This window comes from Eleutherodactylus coqui, chromosome 5 (assembly GCF_035609145.1).
Source record: "Eleutherodactylus coqui strain aEleCoq1 chromosome 5, aEleCoq1.hap1, whole genome shotgun sequence".
Taxonomy (NCBI): Eukaryota; Metazoa; Chordata; class Amphibia; order Anura; family Eleutherodactylidae; genus Eleutherodactylus; species Eleutherodactylus coqui.
In genome coordinates, this window is record NC_089841.1 from 2,909,465 (window position 1) to 2,928,101 (window position 18,637).

The window sequence follows — 18,637 nt, forward strand, 5'->3', positions numbered from 1 at the left end:
CTCCCCCATTAGATACAGTTGCTCCCTCTGTGCCCCCACTATTAGTCCCTGCTGTGACTGCCGCATTAGATACAGTTGCTCTCTCTGTGTCCCCACTATTAGTCCCTGCTGTGACTCCCCCATTAGATACAGTTGCTCCCTCTGTGCCCCCACTATTAGTCCCTGCTGTGACTCCCCCATTAGATACAGTTACTCTGTCTATGTCCCCACTATTAGTCCCTGCTGTGACTCCCCCATTAGATACAGTTGCTCCCTCTGTGCCCCCACTATTAGTCCCTGCTGTGACTCCCCCATTAGATACAGTTGCTCCCTCTGTGCCCCCACTATTAGTCCTTGCTGTGACTCCCCCATTAGATACAGTTACTCTCTCTGTGTCCCCACTATTAGTCTCCTGCTGTGACTCCCCCATTAGATACAGTTGCTCCCTCTGTGCCCCCACTATTAGTCCCTGCTGTGACTCCCCCATTAGATACAGTTGCTCCCTCTGCGTCCCTACTATTAGTCCCTGCTGTGACTGCCCCATTAGATACAGTTACTCTCTCTGTGCCCCCACTATTAGTCTCCTGCTGTGACTCCCCCATTAGATACAGTTGCTCCCTCTGTGCCCCCACTATTAGTCCCTGCTGTGACTCCCCCATTAGATACAGTTGATCCCTCTGCGTCCCTACTATTAGTCCCTGCTGTGACTGCCCCATTAGATACAGTTACTCTCTCTGTGCCCCCACTATTAGTCCCTGCTGTGACTGCCCCATTAGATACAGTTGCTCCCTCTGCGTCCCTACTATTAGTCCCTGCTGTGACTTCCCCATTAGATACAGTTGCTCCCTCTGTGCCCCCACTATTAGTCCCTGCTGTGACTCCCCCATTAGATACAGTTGCTCCCTCTGTGCCCCCACTATTAGTCCCTGCTGTGACTCCCCCATTAGATACAGTTACTCTCTCTATGTCCCCACTATTAGTCCCTGCTGTGACTCCCCCATTAGATACATTTGCTCCCTCTGTGCCCCCACTATTAGTCCCTGCTGTGACTCCCCCATTAGATACAGTTGCTCCCTCTGTGTCCCCACTATTAGTCCCTGCTGTGACTCCCCCATTAGATACAGTTACTCTCTCTGTGTCCCCACTATTAGTCTCCTGCTGTGACTCCCCCATTAGATACAGTTGCTCCCTCTGTGCCCCCACTATTAGTCCCTGCTGTGACTCCCCCATTAGATACAGTTGCTCCCTCTGCGTCCCCACTATTAGTCCCTGCTGTGACTGCCCCATTAGATACAGTTGCTCCCTCTGCGTCCCTACTATTAGTCCCTGCTGTGACTTCCCCATTAGATACAGTTGCTCCCTCTGTGCCCCCACTATTAGTCCCTGCTGTGACTCCCCCATTAGATACAATTGCTCCCTCTGTGTCCCCACTATTAGTCCTTGCTGTGACTCCCCCATTAGATACAGTTACTCTCTCTGTGTCCCCACTATTAGTCTCCTGCTGTGACTCCCCCATTAGATACAGTTACTTTCTCTGTGCCCCCACTATTAGTCCCTGCTGTGACTGCCCCATTAGATACAAATGCTCCCTCTGCATCCCTACTATTAGTCCCTGCTGTGACTTCCCCATTAGATACAGTTGCTCCCTCTGTGCCCCCACTATTAGTCCCTGCTGTGACTCCCCCATTAGATACAGTTGCTCCCTCTGTGCCCCCACTATTAGTCCCTGCTGTGACTCCCCCATTAGATACAGTTACTCTCTCTATGTCCCCACTATTAGTCCCTGCTGTGACTCCCCCATTAGATACAGTTGCTCCCTCTGTGTCCCCACTATTAGTCCCTGCTGTGACTCCCCCATTAGATACAGTTGCTCCCTCTGTGTCCCCACTATTAGTCCTTGCTGTGACTCCCCCATTAGATACAGTTACTCTCTCTGTGTCCCCACTATTAGTCTCCTGCTGTGACTCCCCCATTAGATACAGTTACTTTCTCTGTGCCCCCACTATTAGTCCCTGCTGTGACTGCCCCATTAGATACAGTTGCTCCCTCTGCATCCCTACTATTAGTCCCTGCTGTGACTTCCCCATTAGATACAGTTGCTCCCTCTGTGCCCCCACTGTTAGTCCCTGCTGTGACTCCCCCATTAGATACAGTTGCTCCCTCTGTGCCCCCACTATTAGTCCCTGCTGTGACTCCCCAATTAGATACAGTTGCTCCCTCTGTGCCCCCACTATTAGTCCCTGCTGTGACTCCCCCATTAGATACAGTTACTCTCTCTGTGACCCCACTATTTGTCTCTTGCTGTGACTCCCCCATTAGATACAGTTACTCTCTTTGTGCCCCCACTATTAGTCCCTGCTGTGACTCCCCCATTAGATACAGTTGCTCCCTCTGTGCCCCCACTATTAGTCCCTGCTGTGACTCCCCCATTAGATACAGTTACTCTCTCTATGTCCCCACTATTAGTCCCTGCTGTGACTCCCCCATTAGATACAGTTGCTCCCTCTGTGCCCCCACTATTAGTCCCTGCTGTGACTCCCCCATTACATACAGTTGCTCCCTCTTTGGTCATCTTAGATGTAGCTCCCTTCCTCTGCGTCCCCCACTATTAGTCCCTGCTGTGATTCCCCCATTAGATACAGTTACTCTCTCTGTGCCCCCACTATTAGTCCCTGCTGTGACTCCCCCATTAGATACAGTTGCTCCCTCTGTGCCCCCACTATTAGTCCTTGCTGTGACTCCCCCATTATTTCTAGCCCCTCACTCAGCAGGAGGACTCGCACAATGAGACAACCCGCTGCAGGCTTCTTTACAGGATGGCACCACATGGCCATGTGATGGGTCTGTCTGGTTGTACCGCGGTGTCTGTTGTTCTGTCGGAGCCTCTATAGTAGTGTGAACCAAGCCTACCAACATGCATTATTAATGTGATGTAGTCAGAAGGTAATAACGGCACCAGGAGGCACTAAATTCTGAAGCCATTTGGTTTATTTTATCCTGCCTGCTGCCCTCTTCACTGCTCCCCTCACTGGATCTTTATGCTTTGTTGCCGCTGTTCCTTGTCCTTCGTGTTGATGGAACCTCTCAGATCCCGGCTCGGGGGACTCACACTCCACCTCCTTGTCTTTCAGAAAATAGCAGTGACTCCTACAAGTACTGCCCGCCCGGGTGGCATCAGATAGGCAAGCGGTGTTACTACTTTTCTAGTCAGCAGAAGCCAAGGATTGATGCAGAACAGGACTGCCAGCAGAGATCAGCTACACTGGCCAGGGTGGAAGAGGAGCACTCTGCCCTGAAGGTGAGAGATAATGAAGTCCGCCCCACCATAAAGGGCTCAAAATCAGACAGGTGGAAGGAAATACCAGGTGAGGGGCATTGTGGGAGAAAATATCCATCATTCTCTGTGATATCAGAGGAACAGGGATCCCAATAGCTGAACATCACGTCCTAACAGCATGTGGTTAGATATCTATATAGAGACACTAGCTGAAACCCCACCTCGCCCAAGTTAATTTGATACAGGTGTTTACGTATTGTTTGCATGGACAAATTTATGTCGTCAAGGTTACCTTAGACTAACCAAGGAATAACACATGTATACATACAGAGGACCGTTAGATTCTCCTCAGGCTGCCTGTACCGATGTCCCTCTGCAGAATGTGCCACCCCTGCAACTCTCCTCATTTAGGACCTAGAGAATGCTTGCGCCAAATTTCACGCTTCTACGACACCGAGAAGTCACATTACATAGGGGTGCACTTACTTTTGCATTGAATAATCGAGTTGTGACCCCTTTAGCTTTCCTCTTTAGGACCTAAAGAATGGTTGGGCCATATTTTATGTTTACATGACACCTAGAAATAGGAGAATTAGATTTGGTACATTACACGGGGGTGGCAATACTTTTGCAATTAGCATTTTATTTTTGAGTTGTGACCTATTTACATTTCTTATTTAGGACCTAAAGAATAGTCCTGCTAAATGTCATGTTTGTACAACATTGGGATGCTAGACAATTAGATTTGGTACATTACACAGGGGTGCCAATAATTTTGTGAATAGCATTGAATTCTCGAATTGTGAGCCCTTTACTTTTCCTATTTAGGACCGAAAGAACACTTCTGCCAAATTTCATGTTTCTACGACATCGGGAAGTTATGATAGTTAGTGGTGAGTCAGTCAGTCAGTGAGTGAGGGCTTTCACCTTATATATATATATATATATATATATATATATATATATATATATATATATATATATATATATATATACACTACCGTTCAAAAGTTTGGGGTCACATTGAAATGTCCTTATTTTTGAAGGAAAAGCACTGTACTTTTCAATGAAGAAAACTTTAAACTAGTCCTAACTTTAAACAAATGCACTCTATACATTGCTAATGTGGTAAATGACTATTCTAGCTGCAAATGCCTGGTTTTTTGTGCAATATCTACAAAGGTGTATAGAGGCCCATTTCCAGCAACTATCACTCCAGTGTTCTAATGGTACAATGTGTTTGCTCATTGGCTCAGAAGGCTAATTGATGATTAGAAAACCCTTGTGCAATCATGTTCACACATCTGAAAACAGTCTAGCTCGTTACAGAAGCTAAAAAACTGACCTTCCTGTGAGCAGATTGAGTTTCTGGAGCATCACATTTGTGGGGTCAATTAAACGCTCAAAATGGCCAGAAAAAGAGAACTTTCATCTGAAACTCGACAGTCTATTCTTGTTCTTAGAAATGAAGGCTATTCCATGCGAGAAATTGCTAAGAAATTGAAGATTTCCTACAACGGTGTGTACTACTCCCTTCAGAGGACAGCACAAACAGGCTCTAACCAGAGTAGAAAAAGAAGTGGGAGGCCGCGTTGCACAACTAAGCAAGAAGATAAGCACATTAGAGTCTCTAGTTTGAGAAACAGACGCCTCACAGGTACCCAACTGGCATCTTCATTAAATAGTACCCGCAAAACACCAGTGTCAACATCTACAGTGAAGAGGCGGCTGCGGCATTTTGGGCTTCAGGGCAGAGTGGCAAAGAAAAAGTCATATCTGAGACTGGCCAATAAAAGAAAAAGATTAAGATGGGCAAAAGAACACAGACATTGGACAGAGGAAGACTGGAAAAAAGTGTTGTGGACGGATGAATCCAAGTTTGAGGTGTTTGGATCACAAAGAAGAACGTTTGTGAGACGCAGAACAAATGAAAAGATGCTGGAAGAATGCCTGACGCCATCTGTTAAGCATGGTGGAGGTAATGTGATGGTCTGGGGTTGCTTTGGTGCTGGTAAGGTGGGAGATTTGTACAGGGTAAAAGGGATTCTGAATAAGGAAGGCTATCACTCCATTTTGCAACGCCATGCCATACCCAGTGGACAGCGCTTGATTGGAACCAATTTCATCCTACAACAGGACAATGACCCTAAACACACCTCCAAATTGTGCAAGAACTATTTACAGCAGAAGCAGGCAGCTGGTATTCTATCGGTAATGGAGTGGCCAGCGCAGTCACCAGATCTGAACCCCATTGAGCTGTTGTGGGAGCAGCTTGACCGTATGGTACGCCAGAAGTGCCCATCCAACCAATCCAACTTGTGGGGGATGCTTCTAGAAGCGTGGGGTGCAATTTCTCAAGCTTACCTCAACAAATTAACAGCTAGAATGTCAAAGGTGTGCAATGCTGTAATTGCTGCAAAAGGAGGATTCTTTGACGAAAGCAAAGTTTGATGTAAAAACAATGTTATTTCAAATACAAATCATTATTTCTAACCTTGTCAATGTCTTGACTCTATTTTCTATTCATTTCACAATGCATGGTGGTGAATAAGTGTGACTTTTCATGGAAAACACAAAATTGTTTGGGTGACCCCAAACTTTTGAACGGTAGTGTATATATATATATATATATATATATATATATATATATATATATATATATATATGATGGCAGGAGGAGAGCACATGGTCCATCTAGTCTGATATCTATATAGAGACTTAGAAGATGATGGCAGGAGGACAGCACATGGTCCATCTAGTCTGATATCTATATAGAGACTTAGAAGATGATATCAGGAGGACAGCACAAGGTCCATCTAGTCTGATATCTATATAGAGACATAGAAGATGATGGCAGGTGGAGAGCACATGGTCCATCTACTCGGATATTTATATAGAGACATGGAAGATGATGGCAGGGGGAGAGCACATGGTCCATCTAGTCTGATAGCTATATACAGGCATAGAAGATGACGGCAGGAAGAGAGCACATGGTCCATCTAGTCTGATATCTATATAGAGACAGAGAAGATGATGGAAGGAGGAGAGCACATGGTCCATCTAGTCTGATATCTATATAGAGACATAGAAGATGATGGCAGGAGGAGAGCACATGGTCCATCTAGTCTGATATCTACAGTATATAGAGACAGAAGATGATGGCAGGGGGAGAGCACATGGCCCATCTAGTCTGATATCTATATAGAAACATAGAAGATGATATCAGGAGGACAGCACAAGGTCCATCTAGTCTGATATCTATATAGAGACATAGAAGATGATGGCAGGTGGAGAGCACATGGTCCATCTACTCGGATATTTATATAGAGACATAGAAGATGATGGCAGGGGGAGAGCACATGGTCCATCTAGTCTGATAGCTATATACAGGCATAGAAGATGACGGCAGGAGGAGAGCACATGGTCCATCTAGTCTGATATCTATATAGAGACAGAGAAGATGATGGAAGGAGGAGAGCACATGGTCCATCTAGTCTGATATCTATATAGAGACTTAGAAGATGACGGCAGACAATGTGCTCTCCTCCTGCCATCATCTTCTATCTAGTCTGATATCTTTATAGAGATACAGAAGATGATGGCAGGAGGAGAGCACATGGCCCATCTAGTCTGATATCAATATAGAGACATAGAAGATGACGGGAGGGGGAGAGCACATGGTCCATCTAGTCTGATATCTATATAGAGACATAGAAGATGATGGCAGGAGAAGAGCACATGGTCCATGTAGTTTGATATCTATATAGTGACATAGAAGATGACGGCAGACAATGTGCTCTCCTCCTGCCATCATCTTCTATCTAGTCTGATATCTTTATAGAGATACAGAAGATGATGGCAGGAGGAGAGCACATGGCCCGTCTAGTCTGATATCTATATAGAGACATAGAAGATGATGGCAGGAGGAGAGCACATGGTCCATGCAGTCTGATATCTATATAGAGACATAGAAGATGATGGCAGAAGGAGAGCACATGGTCCAATTTGTCTGATATCTATATAGAGACATAGAAGATGATGGCAGGAGGGGAGCACATGGCCCATTTAGTCTAGCATCTATATACAAACAGGGAAGATGATGGCAGGAGGAGAGCACATGGTCCATTTAGTCAGATATCTGTATAGAAACATAGAAGATGACAGCAGGAGGAGAGCACATGGTCCACTTAGTCTAGCATCTATATACAAACATAGAAGATGATGGCAGGAGGAGAGCACATGGTCCATTTAGTCAGATATCTGTATAGAAACATAGAAGATGACGGCAGGAGGAGAGCACATGGTCCATGTAGTCTGATATCTATATAGAGACATAGAAGATGATGGCAGGAGGGGAGCACATGGCCCATTCAGTCTAGCATCTATATACAAGCATAGAAGATGATGGCAGGAGGAGAGCACATGGTCCATTTAGTTAGATATCTGTATAGAGACTTAGAAGATGATGGCAGGAGGAGAGCACATGGTCCATGTATTCTGATATCTATATAGAGACATAGAAGATGATGGCAGGAGGAGAGCACCTGGTCCATCTAGTCTGATATCTATATAGAGACTTAGAAGATGATGGCAGGAGGAGAGCACATGGTCCATCTAGTCTGATATCTATATAGTGACATAGAAGATGATGGCAGGGGGAGAGCAACTGGTCCATCTAGTATGATATGTATATACAGACATAGAAGATGATGGCAGGAGGAGAGCACATGGTCCATCTAGTCTGATATCTATACAGATACATAGACGATGATGGCAGAAGGAGAGCACATGGTCCATCTAGTCTGATATCTCTATAGAGACATAGAAGATGATGGCAGGAGGAGATCACATGGTCCATCTTGTCTGATATCTATATAGAGACATAGAAGATAATGGCAGGCGGAGAGCACATGGTCCATCTAGTCTGATATCTATATAGAGACATAGAAGATGATGGCAGGAGGAGAGCACATGGTCCATCTAGTCTGATATCTATATAGAGACATATCAGACTAGATGGACCATGTGCTCTCCTCCTGCCATCATCTGCTATGTCTCTATATAGATATCAGACTAGATGGACCATGTGCTCTCCTCCTGCCATCATCTGCTATCTATATAGAGACATAGAAGATGACGGCAGGAGGAGAGCACATGGCCCATCTAGTCTGATATCTATATAGAGACATAGAAGATGATGGCAGGAGGAGAGCACATGGTCCATCTAGTCTGATATCTATATAGAGACATAGAAGATGACGGCAGGAGGAGAGCACATGGTCCATCTAGTCTGATATCTATATAGAGACATAGAAGATAATGGCAGGAGGAGAGCAGATGGTCCATCTAGTCTGATATCTATATAGGAACATAGAAGATGATGGCAGGAGGAGAGCACATGGTCCATCTAGTCTGATATCTATATAGAGACATAGAAGATGACGGCAGGAGGAGAGCACATGGTCCATCTAGTCTGATATCTATATAGAGGCTTAGAAGATGATGGCAGGAGGAGAGCTCATGGTCCATCTAGTCTGATATCTATATAGAGACATAGAAGATGACGGCAGGAGGAGAGCACATGGTCCATCTAGTCTGATATCTATATAGAGACATAGAAGATGATGGCAGGAGGTGAGCACATGGTCCATCTAGTCTGATATCTATATAGAGACATAGAAGATGATGGCAGGAGGAGAGCACATGGTCCATCTTGTCTGATATCTATATTATGACATAGAAGATGATGGCAGGAGGAGAGTACATGGTCCATCTAGTCTGATATCTATATAGAGACATAGAAGATGACGGGAGGGGGAGAGCACATGGTCCATGTAGTCTGATATCTATATAGAGACATAGAAGATGATGGCAGGAGGAGAGCACATGGTCCATCTAGTCTGATATCTATATAGAGACAAAGACGATGATGGCAGGAGGAGAGCACATGGTCCATCTAGTCTGATATCTATATAGAGATATAGAAGATGAAGGCAGGAGGAGAGCACATGGTCCATCTAGTCTGATATCTATATAGAGACATAGAAGATGACGGGAGGGGGAGAGCACATGGTCCATCTAGTCTGATATCTATATAGAGACATAGAAGATGATGGCAGGAGGAGAGCACATGGTCCATCTTGTCTGATATCTATATTATGACATAGAAGATGATGGCAGGAGGAGAGTACATGGTCCATCTAGTCTGATATCTATATAGAGACATAGAAGATGACGGGAGGGGGAGAGCACATGGTCCATGTAGTCTGATATCTATATAGAGACATAGAAGATGATGGCAGGAGGAGAGCACATGGTCCATCTAGTCTGATATCTATATAGAGACATAGAAGATGACGGCAGGAGGAGAGCACATGGTCCATCTAGTCTGATATCTATATAGAGATATAGAAGATGACGGCAGGAGGAGAGCACATGGTCCATCTAGTCTGATATCTATATAGAGACATAGAAGATAATGGCAGGAGGAGAGCAGATGGTCCATCTAGTCTGATATCTATATAGGAACATAGAAGATGATGGCAGGAGGAGAGCACATGGTCCATCTAGTCTGATATCTATATAGAGACAGAGAAGATGACGGCAGGAGGAGAGCACATGGTCCATATAGTCTGATATCTATATAGAGGCTTAGAAGATGATGGCAGGAGGAGAGCTCATGGTCCCTCTAGTCTGATATCTATATAGAGACATAGAAGATGACGGCAGGAGGAGAGCACATGGTCCATCTAGCCTGATATCTATATAGAGACATAGAAGATGATGGCAGGAGGTGAGCACATGGTCCATCTAGTCTGATATCTATATAGAGACATAGCAGATGATGGCAGAAGGAGAGCACATGGTCCATCTAGTCTGATATCTATATAGAGACATAGAAGATGACGGGAGGGGGAGAGCACATGGTCCATCTAGTCTGATATCTATATAGAGACATAGAAGATGATGGCAGGAGGAGAGCACATGGTCCATCTCGTCTGATATCTATATTATGACATAGAAGATGATGGCAGGAGGAGAGTACATGGTCCATCTAGTCTGATATCTATATAGAGACATAGAAGATGACGGGAGGGGGAGAGCACATGGTCCATCTAGTCTGATATCTATATAGAGGCTTAGAAGATGATGGCAGGAGGAGAGCTCATGGTCCATCTAGTCTGATATCTATATAGAGACATAGAAGATGATGGCAGGAGGAGAGCACATGGTCCATCTAGTCTGATATCTATATAGAGGCTTAGAAGATGATGGCAGGGGGAGAGCACATGGTCCATCTAGTCTGATATCTATATAGAGACATAGAAGATGATGGCAGGAGGAGAGCACATGGTCCATCTAGTCTGATATCTATATAGAGACATAGAAGATGACGGCAGGAAGAGAGCACATGGTCCATCTAGTCTGATATCTATATAGAGACAAAGACGATGATGGCAGGAGGAGAGTACATGGTCCATCTAGTCTGATATCTATATAGAGACATAGAAGATGATGGCAGGAGGAGAGCACATGGTCCATCTAGTCTGATATCTATATAGAGACATAGTAGATGATGGCAGGAGGAGAGCACATGGTCCATCTAGTCTGATATCTATATAGAGACATAGAAGATGATGGCAGGGGGAGGAGAGCACATGGTCCATCTAGTCTGATATCTATATAGAGACATAGAAGATGATGGCAGGAGGTGAGCACATGGTCCATCTAGTCTGATATCTATATAGAGACATAGAAGATGACAGCAGGAGGAGAGCACATGGTCCATCTAATCTGATATCTATATGGAGACATAGAAGATGATGGCAGGGGGAGAACACATGGTCCATCTAGTCTGATATCTATATAGATACATAGAAGATGATGGCAGGAGGAGAGCACATGGTCCATCTAGTCTGATATCTATATGGAGACATAGAAGATGATGGCAGTAGGAGAGCACAAGGTCCATCTATATTTTAATCGACTCGGAAAGAGGGTAGGATCCAGTGACTGTTCTTGGATAGACATGTCCAAGAAGGTTGGACATTATATTCTCAAAGCACAGTCATTAACAATCCTTAAAAGATGGAAGAAAAGGAAGCATTTTAAGAGACCAGGATGGATGTACACAGAACTCGCACACGTTAAAAAGGAACAAAAATATGTTTATTAGATGGAAAGAGAGGGGAATATCTAAAAGAAGGATAGTTTTATTAAAGCTCCATTAACCCTTCATTTATTATTGTTTTCAGGACATAATTAAGAGTTATTCCAGAGGTTTCTGGATCGGTTTACATAGGAATGACACAACATGGATGTGGCCAGACAAGACCATCAAGTGAGTCCCTTCAAGACGTGAAGGCAACTGACAAAATCTTGGAGCTTCAGACATGTATTGTGCTGCTACACCTAACAGTGTATATTGCACCTGCTACCCTAGACAGTGGGCTCCGAAAGTCCTCACACCCTCTCATTTTCTTACATGTTATTTTATGCCCCCATCATTCTGCACTCAGCACCCCATAATTACTATTTAACAACAGAACAGAAGAAATCTCTGTACGTTTTTTAAAACCACCATTCTGCAGTGACATAAGTATTCACACCTCCGTACTCAGTATTAGATGAAGCCCCTTTGGCAGTGATTACAGACCCCAGTCTTTTAGGGGATGATGCCACCAGGCTTGCACCCCTGGATTTGGGGGTTTTCTCTCATGTGTCAGATTGAATGGGAGCCGTCTGTGGACAGCCAATGTCAGGTCTCTCTAGAGATGTTCCGTTGGGTTGAGGGCTCTGGCTGGGCCACTCAAGGACTTTCACAGAGTTGTTCCCCCTCCTGGGTGGTCTTGGCTTGGCTACTGGGGTAATTATTTTGTTAGAAGGTGACCCTTCTGCCTGGTCTGAGATCCCTTTATGCTCTGGATCAGGTTGTCATTATCTCTATACTTTGCCACATTCAGCTTTCTATCCCCCTTGACCGGTCTCCCCTCCCCCAGCATGATACTCCACCACCAGCCTTCACTGTAGGTATGGTATTGGGCGGTGCCTGGTTTCCATTCGCCTTGACTGGTCTCCCTTCCCCCAGTATGATGCTTCACCACCATCTTTGGCGCTCAGCCAGAGTGACCATTGGGTTCTTGGTAACCTCTTACCCAGACCTTTCTGCCCCTTAGTCTGGTGAGTCGGTGGCTCTAGGAAGAGTCCTGGTGGATCTTGCATGTAAGAATTATGGAGGTTGCTGGGCTCTTGGTTACCTCTTTTACCAAGACCCTTCACTCCCTTAGTTTGAGAGGTCGGCAGGTCTAGGAAGACACCTGGAGACAGTCTCTGACTGTCTATGAGTGTTACTGACTGTATGCCTGTCCCTGACCATCCGTGAGTGTTCATTAATATACGCTTCTCTGACCTTCCATGAGTGTTAGTGACCATACTCCTGTCCTGGATGTCCATGAGTGTTAGTGACCGTACACTTGTCTATGACCGTCCATGAGTGTTAGTGACCGTACTCCTGTCCTGGACGTCCATGAGTGTTAGTGAATGTACGCCTATCAGTGACTGTCAATGAGTGCTACTGACCGTGCGGTCACTAACACTCATGGTCGTCCAGGACAGGAGTACAGTCAGTAACACTTACGGATGGTCAGGGACAGGTATATGGTCAGTAACACTCATGGACGGTCAGGGACTGGTATATGATCAGTAACACTCATGGACGGTCACTGATAGGCGTGTGGTCACTATCAGTGACTGTCCATGAGTGATACTGACCGTATACCTGTCCCTGATCGTGCATGAGTGTTACAGTGGGTCAGGGACAGGTGTGAGTGTTAGTGAGCGTACTCCTGTCCCTGACCGTCCGTGAGTGTTAGTGACCGCTCACCCGTCCTGACCGTCTGCATGTGACCGCATACGTCTTGCTATCTGAGGCTATATCTGCTGTGATTCAGTCATTTTCAGTCCCTGCTCGGACCGGATCGCGGCGTCCCATTGATGCCTTGTGCTTCACCGTTAATATTTGTTTCTCTACACTTCAGAGACTTCAGAGGAACGGATGGCCAGAACTGCGCCAAAGCGAGTCCCCAGCTGTCAGCGGAGGCGTGCAGAACCGCGCTGCCCTGGATCTGTGAAACGACCATCAGGACCTGCAGCTCCACGACCGAGGCGCTGCGCTGTCTGCAGCCGTTAAAGTGGGAAATAGGAGCAATAAGTATCTGAGGGAAGCTCCGCCTTCACATACAGCCAATCACCTATGTGGCATAAGTATGTGCCCCCCAGATAATTATAGTTATGTTAAAAACCCATTCAGATTACACGGGGGAAATCGAAGGTATCCCAGAATGCATCAATGTTCTCTAACACCATGTGACAAAAGTATGTGCCCCCCTGGGAATGCTGCACCTGTTTTTTCGCTCAATAAAGTCTCCTTATCCAAGGAGTTTTTCTAGTCTGCTTCCTGATTGCGTGGTTTACTGTCAGACGGCCAGATCTGCTCTAGAGCCGGCCCGCACAAGGGGCTCATGGACTTCTATGGAGAGTGGTGAGGGCTCTGTGTACATGACATGGCGGTATCGTTGTATACAGTATATGATGGCGTTGTGAGTACTGTATAGCGTATGGCTGGATTGTTACGGTCTTATTGAATGTACCGGATAGGGTCAGGTGACCGGGACGGACTAAGGCGGTAATTAATACTAAAGCCCTTCACAGAATAGACACATCAATCTACTATAACTTTATTGACTATTATTAAAAATAGGGCAGAACACGGGGTCAACCAGGTCAGACGTGAGTAAAGAGAGCGACGTGGGGTGCACCACATCCACATACATGGCCATCACAGTGCTGTGCTCATGTATGATGATCAGGAAGGGACTGCTATGGCATACGTTTACTCCTGGTATATGGGGGTACACTCGGATAATGGGGGCTCCCATTAGACCACGAGCAGCTCTTATGGTGCCATACAATGCTGTTGGATAACCAGATCCCTTGGGTCGGCCCAGTCAAATCCCAATATTTTTTGCTCACTTACTCAGGATGGATAGTCAGGGGTTTAAGATGAAGAAGAAATTGTGTCTTTTTTTCAATTTTTGAAATTGAGGAAAAATACATAATTTTTAAACTCCTTATTCATTCATTCATTCATTCATTCACTGCGTTTCCCCACTGACACTGCGGTTCATCAGGAATACCTAATGAGTCAAGGACACAGATTTGTATTCACTGTCCTAGAAAACACCAGCTGTGTAGGTAGGGTGTCAGAAGATGCCACTACCCAGATACAGGGCATAGCCCGTGGAGGTCAGCTGATATCATTTGCCACCACCCGTGTAAACGACCCTGAGTAGACAGTGGAAGTGTCAGCTTTAGAGTTGATAGCATGGAATATTGAGATATCTAGAACCTGGGTGAGTGGGGGTTCTAGGTCCAGGTTCTTCAGGATACTGAGCTGTACTATACAATATCCCATGCCAGTGTAGCACAGTTTCATTCAACCCTTGAAGATGACCAAGTGGTGTCAGAGGTCATAAAGATGTACGGCCAACGGGTTAATGTGGCCACAGGAAGCTTAATTCCCCTCAGCCAGTAATGCCCTGTTGAGGACCATCTCACACTGACTGGACTTGTGGTCAGATTAAACTATTTCCTCGTTAGCACCACGGTCGCTGCCTCTAACCCATCTATAGGTATTTAGAGTCGTTGGTCTCAACCTCCATTTTCTCGATTCCCCTCACTTGCCGCAGCCCGATGGCCTTCCTGTAAGTCTCATAGGAGTAGCACCTAAACTAAGGAGCAGAGAGCGGCGAGCATAGCCCTTGGCCCTGATGGTGGACCGGGTTATGTGAGGCTCTCCACAGACAGCCCTGTTTATGCCCCTGGGAGGAGGCATCAGGTTCCTGGCTCCAATAGCCATTTGGGTGGGATGATTTTAATCAGTGAGCCAAGTTTGTTGACCTGTCAGATAGATCCATCTGACCAATCAGCCCTGCAGAATGTGCTATATTTGAAATCCTCATGTAGCCCCACTGTCAAACACCATCAAGGTGCAGGACCATGGATTGTAGCTGTTCCGCATCGCCCAGTTGGTCATCTGGGGAAACATTTCTATTACCCTAGCAGCCGCTGTATACTAACGATAGCAGCATCATCTAGGGGCATGTCGGCGGCCGGGTGACACTGATGTCATGACGGCCATTGTGTGTAAGTACGTCAATATGCCAGCGCATCAGGTGGGGGCATGTCAGAGGCGAAGCGTCTCCCGTCTCCATGGCCACCCAGCGCCTCATGTTGGAGCGGTACATGGGGCAAATAACGGGACATTACATCATCATGGGTAGTGATCATCAGTCATATTAATGGCCTATTTCTATAAGCCGCCCGGCAGGCTGTACAGTATATCATCGCACCTACGGAGCACTCTTCGTATAGTGCGGTCTCTGCAGTCTATATTGGGAGGATGCAAAGCCCCATCAATACGGGAAGAGTGTTTAGATCAATCTCTCTCCAGGGGTAGGATATGTCCGAAGCACTTCCCGTAAATCACAGGAAACCATGTAATGTCTTTATTAACTCATCACCAGTCATATGGAATATATTACAGTCCTAAGCTCCAAAAGGCAAGCTCCAAGCTTACTGCCCAGCAATACAGATGGCCTTCTTCTAGTGATGGTACTTGGATGCTATATAGCACATATTATCTTGTCCTGTGTTTCTTATGTCAGTTTAGGCTAATGCATATATATACGTTCATATATCTCCCTTCATGAGGGCTGGCTAGCAGTAAGCGTGTTCATGTACACCATCAGGATGTGTTAGCCCCTGGTATCTGCCTCCCACACAGGATTCTCACAGAGCAGTTGTGTATTCTGATTGGGTAAGCTGCTCCCTTACTGATAATATTATATACCTTCTCCAAATTCTTTTACTTTTGATACTTTATTAACGTGTGAATTACCATATTTTTGTATCAACCATCCTGTATAGCTCTTTTTGTATACTCCTATTTTGTGATGTAACGCTTGTCCATAAAAGTGATTTTGTATTCCTTTGAATAAAGCAGAAGGGTATTAGAGACTGACTGATAACATGAGTGAGCTCAAATACATCATCATGCATGAAGCTTCTCATTAGAACCGATTTGGAGCAGACTGGTGAAATCTTCTGGAATATGATATTATTCCCATAACAGTCTCAAGATTGAGATGCCCCACTGGTGCGTTCATAGCAGCTCCCATAGCAGCTCCCATAGCAGCTCCCATCGCAGCTCCCATAGCGGCTCCCATAGCAGCTCCCATCGCAGCTCCCATAGTGGCTCCCATAGCAGCTCCCATAGCAGCTCCCATAGCGATTCCCATAGCAACTCCCATAGCAGCTCCCATAGCGGCTCCCATCGCAGCTCCCATAGCAGCTCCCATCGCAGCTCCCATAGAGGCTCCCATAGCAGCTCCCATAGCAGCTCCCATCGCGGCTCCCATAGCAGCTCCCATAGCGGCTCCCATAGCGGCTCCCATAGCGGCTCCCATAGCGCCTCCCATAGCAGCTCCCATAGCATCTCCCATAGCTGCTCCCATAGCGGCTCCCATAGCAGCTCCCATAGCAGCTCCCATAGCGCCTCCCATAGCAGCTCCCATAGCATCTCCCATAGCTGCTCCCATAGCAGCTCCCATAGCAACTCCCATAGCAGTTCCCAAAGGGGCTCCCATAGCCGCTCCCATAGCGGCTCCCATAGCATCTCCCATAGCCACTCCCATAGCGGCTCCCATAGCCACTCCCATAGCGGCTCCCATAGCAGCTCCCATAGCGGCTCCCATAGCAGCTCCCATAGCGGCTCCCATCGCAGCCATCGTCACTTAGAAGCAACAATCGTGAATCAAATAAAAAAAATCATCTTCATATAGAAGGTAAGTATCTCTCAGGGGAAGCAATTAAATGATAGACTCTCATTCAATCCATAAGGGGAGGTAGAGTTTAGTCCGTATACCCACCTTGCTTCTTCTTGCTCCAGTAGTCGCTCAGTATCGCCCCTTCTGACATCTCTTGTGACTAGCTGGATACCCTGGAAGCACAGAGCGTCGGGACTGCCTCCATGTTTGAACCATATATGATCGGCCACGGGGGCCAATATTCAGATATTACTGATATGGGCAAGTATGCGTCGCCTCAGTTGCGGTCGTGTCTTGCCCACGTGGGCATCGACAAGTCACCAGGTAAACCACGTTTGTGGTGCAGCAATTTAAAAAATCCTGAATTTCGTACTTTATCCCAGTTGATGCACTTGTGAAGTTCGGTCCCGTTGGTATACATGTGCATGCTGCACAGCCGCAGCACTTACGGGGCCCCAGTGGTTGTGTCCGAATTCAACCCCATAGTAACTGTGGCGCTAGGGAGGCTTTTAACAAGCCGTATATGGTGGTATTATTGAATGTACTGCCTCGCTGCCAGTGATATTCAGTGACCTCTGACCGAGACCATCAGAGCGAGCCGATCCCATGACTGCGGGTGAAGCCGGTGATAATATGGCGCGGTGGTGACGAACAGAAGAGTTATTTGTTCTACATTTAACTTGGCGCTTCGGGGGCGTTACATTTACGTTACATGATTCGCACTGTCGCACTACTAGCATAGCCTGCTCCGTGACCGTCTCCGTACTGCACAGCGCCGTTGGTGCAGGGTTCATCTCTGGCACCGTGATGCCGCCACTACTCTCCACCCCTCAGGTCTGCGGCATCTCACAGTCCTGGCTTCATGGACTGCAGGTGCCAGAGTACGTCCTAGACTGCAGGAGCTCCGCGTTACGGCTGACGCACACATCATTCCAGGTGCCATGTAAACCTCCTATAGGCACATAGTGCTGCCATCCCCGAGCCCCCCCCCCCCCCCCCCCAGACTCCTACTTCTTCCACACGGTCTGCTCTGAGGCCCCAGATCTTTGGGCCCTCTCATGCGCCAGTGTGTCGAGTGCTCACTCTGCTCCATTGCCGCCATGTCCCCCAATGCTCTGACATGGCGTCCCTCACTCAGCTCTACTGCTTTAATGGCGCAGATGTAATTTCTTATATAGTCAAGATGGCCGCTGGTAGTTTCACGAGAGGGGGTGGGGCTTCACTCGAGCGAGAGAGCGTTCTGCGAATATTCATTAAGGTGAATAAATGTTCTCTTGGAGCGTGACCATTTGCCAACACCTTCAAATGGACAACCTTACGTAGGCAGGTTCCTCCATCTTGCTTTTGGGTAAGAAAGGCTGCAAGTCCCTTTAACCCTTTTGTGACCAAGGGTGATTGATGCGCAGCGTCCAGGTCACATTCTGCAGCTCTGGAGTTCCCACTTTCAGACACATCTACTTCTTGGTTTGCAGGATGAGTTGTGTTTCTCAGCGGT

The 18,637-nt window shown here is 46.5% G+C and overlaps 1 protein-coding gene across 1 annotated transcript in view; it reads left to right on the forward strand.

Annotated features, from left to right (window-relative positions):
- LOC136626856 (C-type lectin domain family 10 member A-like) overlaps positions 1-13,879 on the forward strand; it is a 73,405-nt gene extending 59,526 nt beyond the window's left edge. The window contains exons 7-9 of the mRNA XM_066601814.1: positions 3,111-3,277; positions 11,512-11,597; positions 13,294-13,879. Of these exons, the coding sequence (XP_066457911.1) occupies positions 3,111-3,277; positions 11,512-11,597; positions 13,294-13,474 (434 nt within the window). The 3' untranslated portion in view covers positions 13,475-13,879. The remainder of the gene's footprint in view (positions 1-3,110; positions 3,278-11,511; positions 11,598-13,293) is intronic.
- Positions 13,880-18,637: the final 4,758 nt, after the last annotated feature.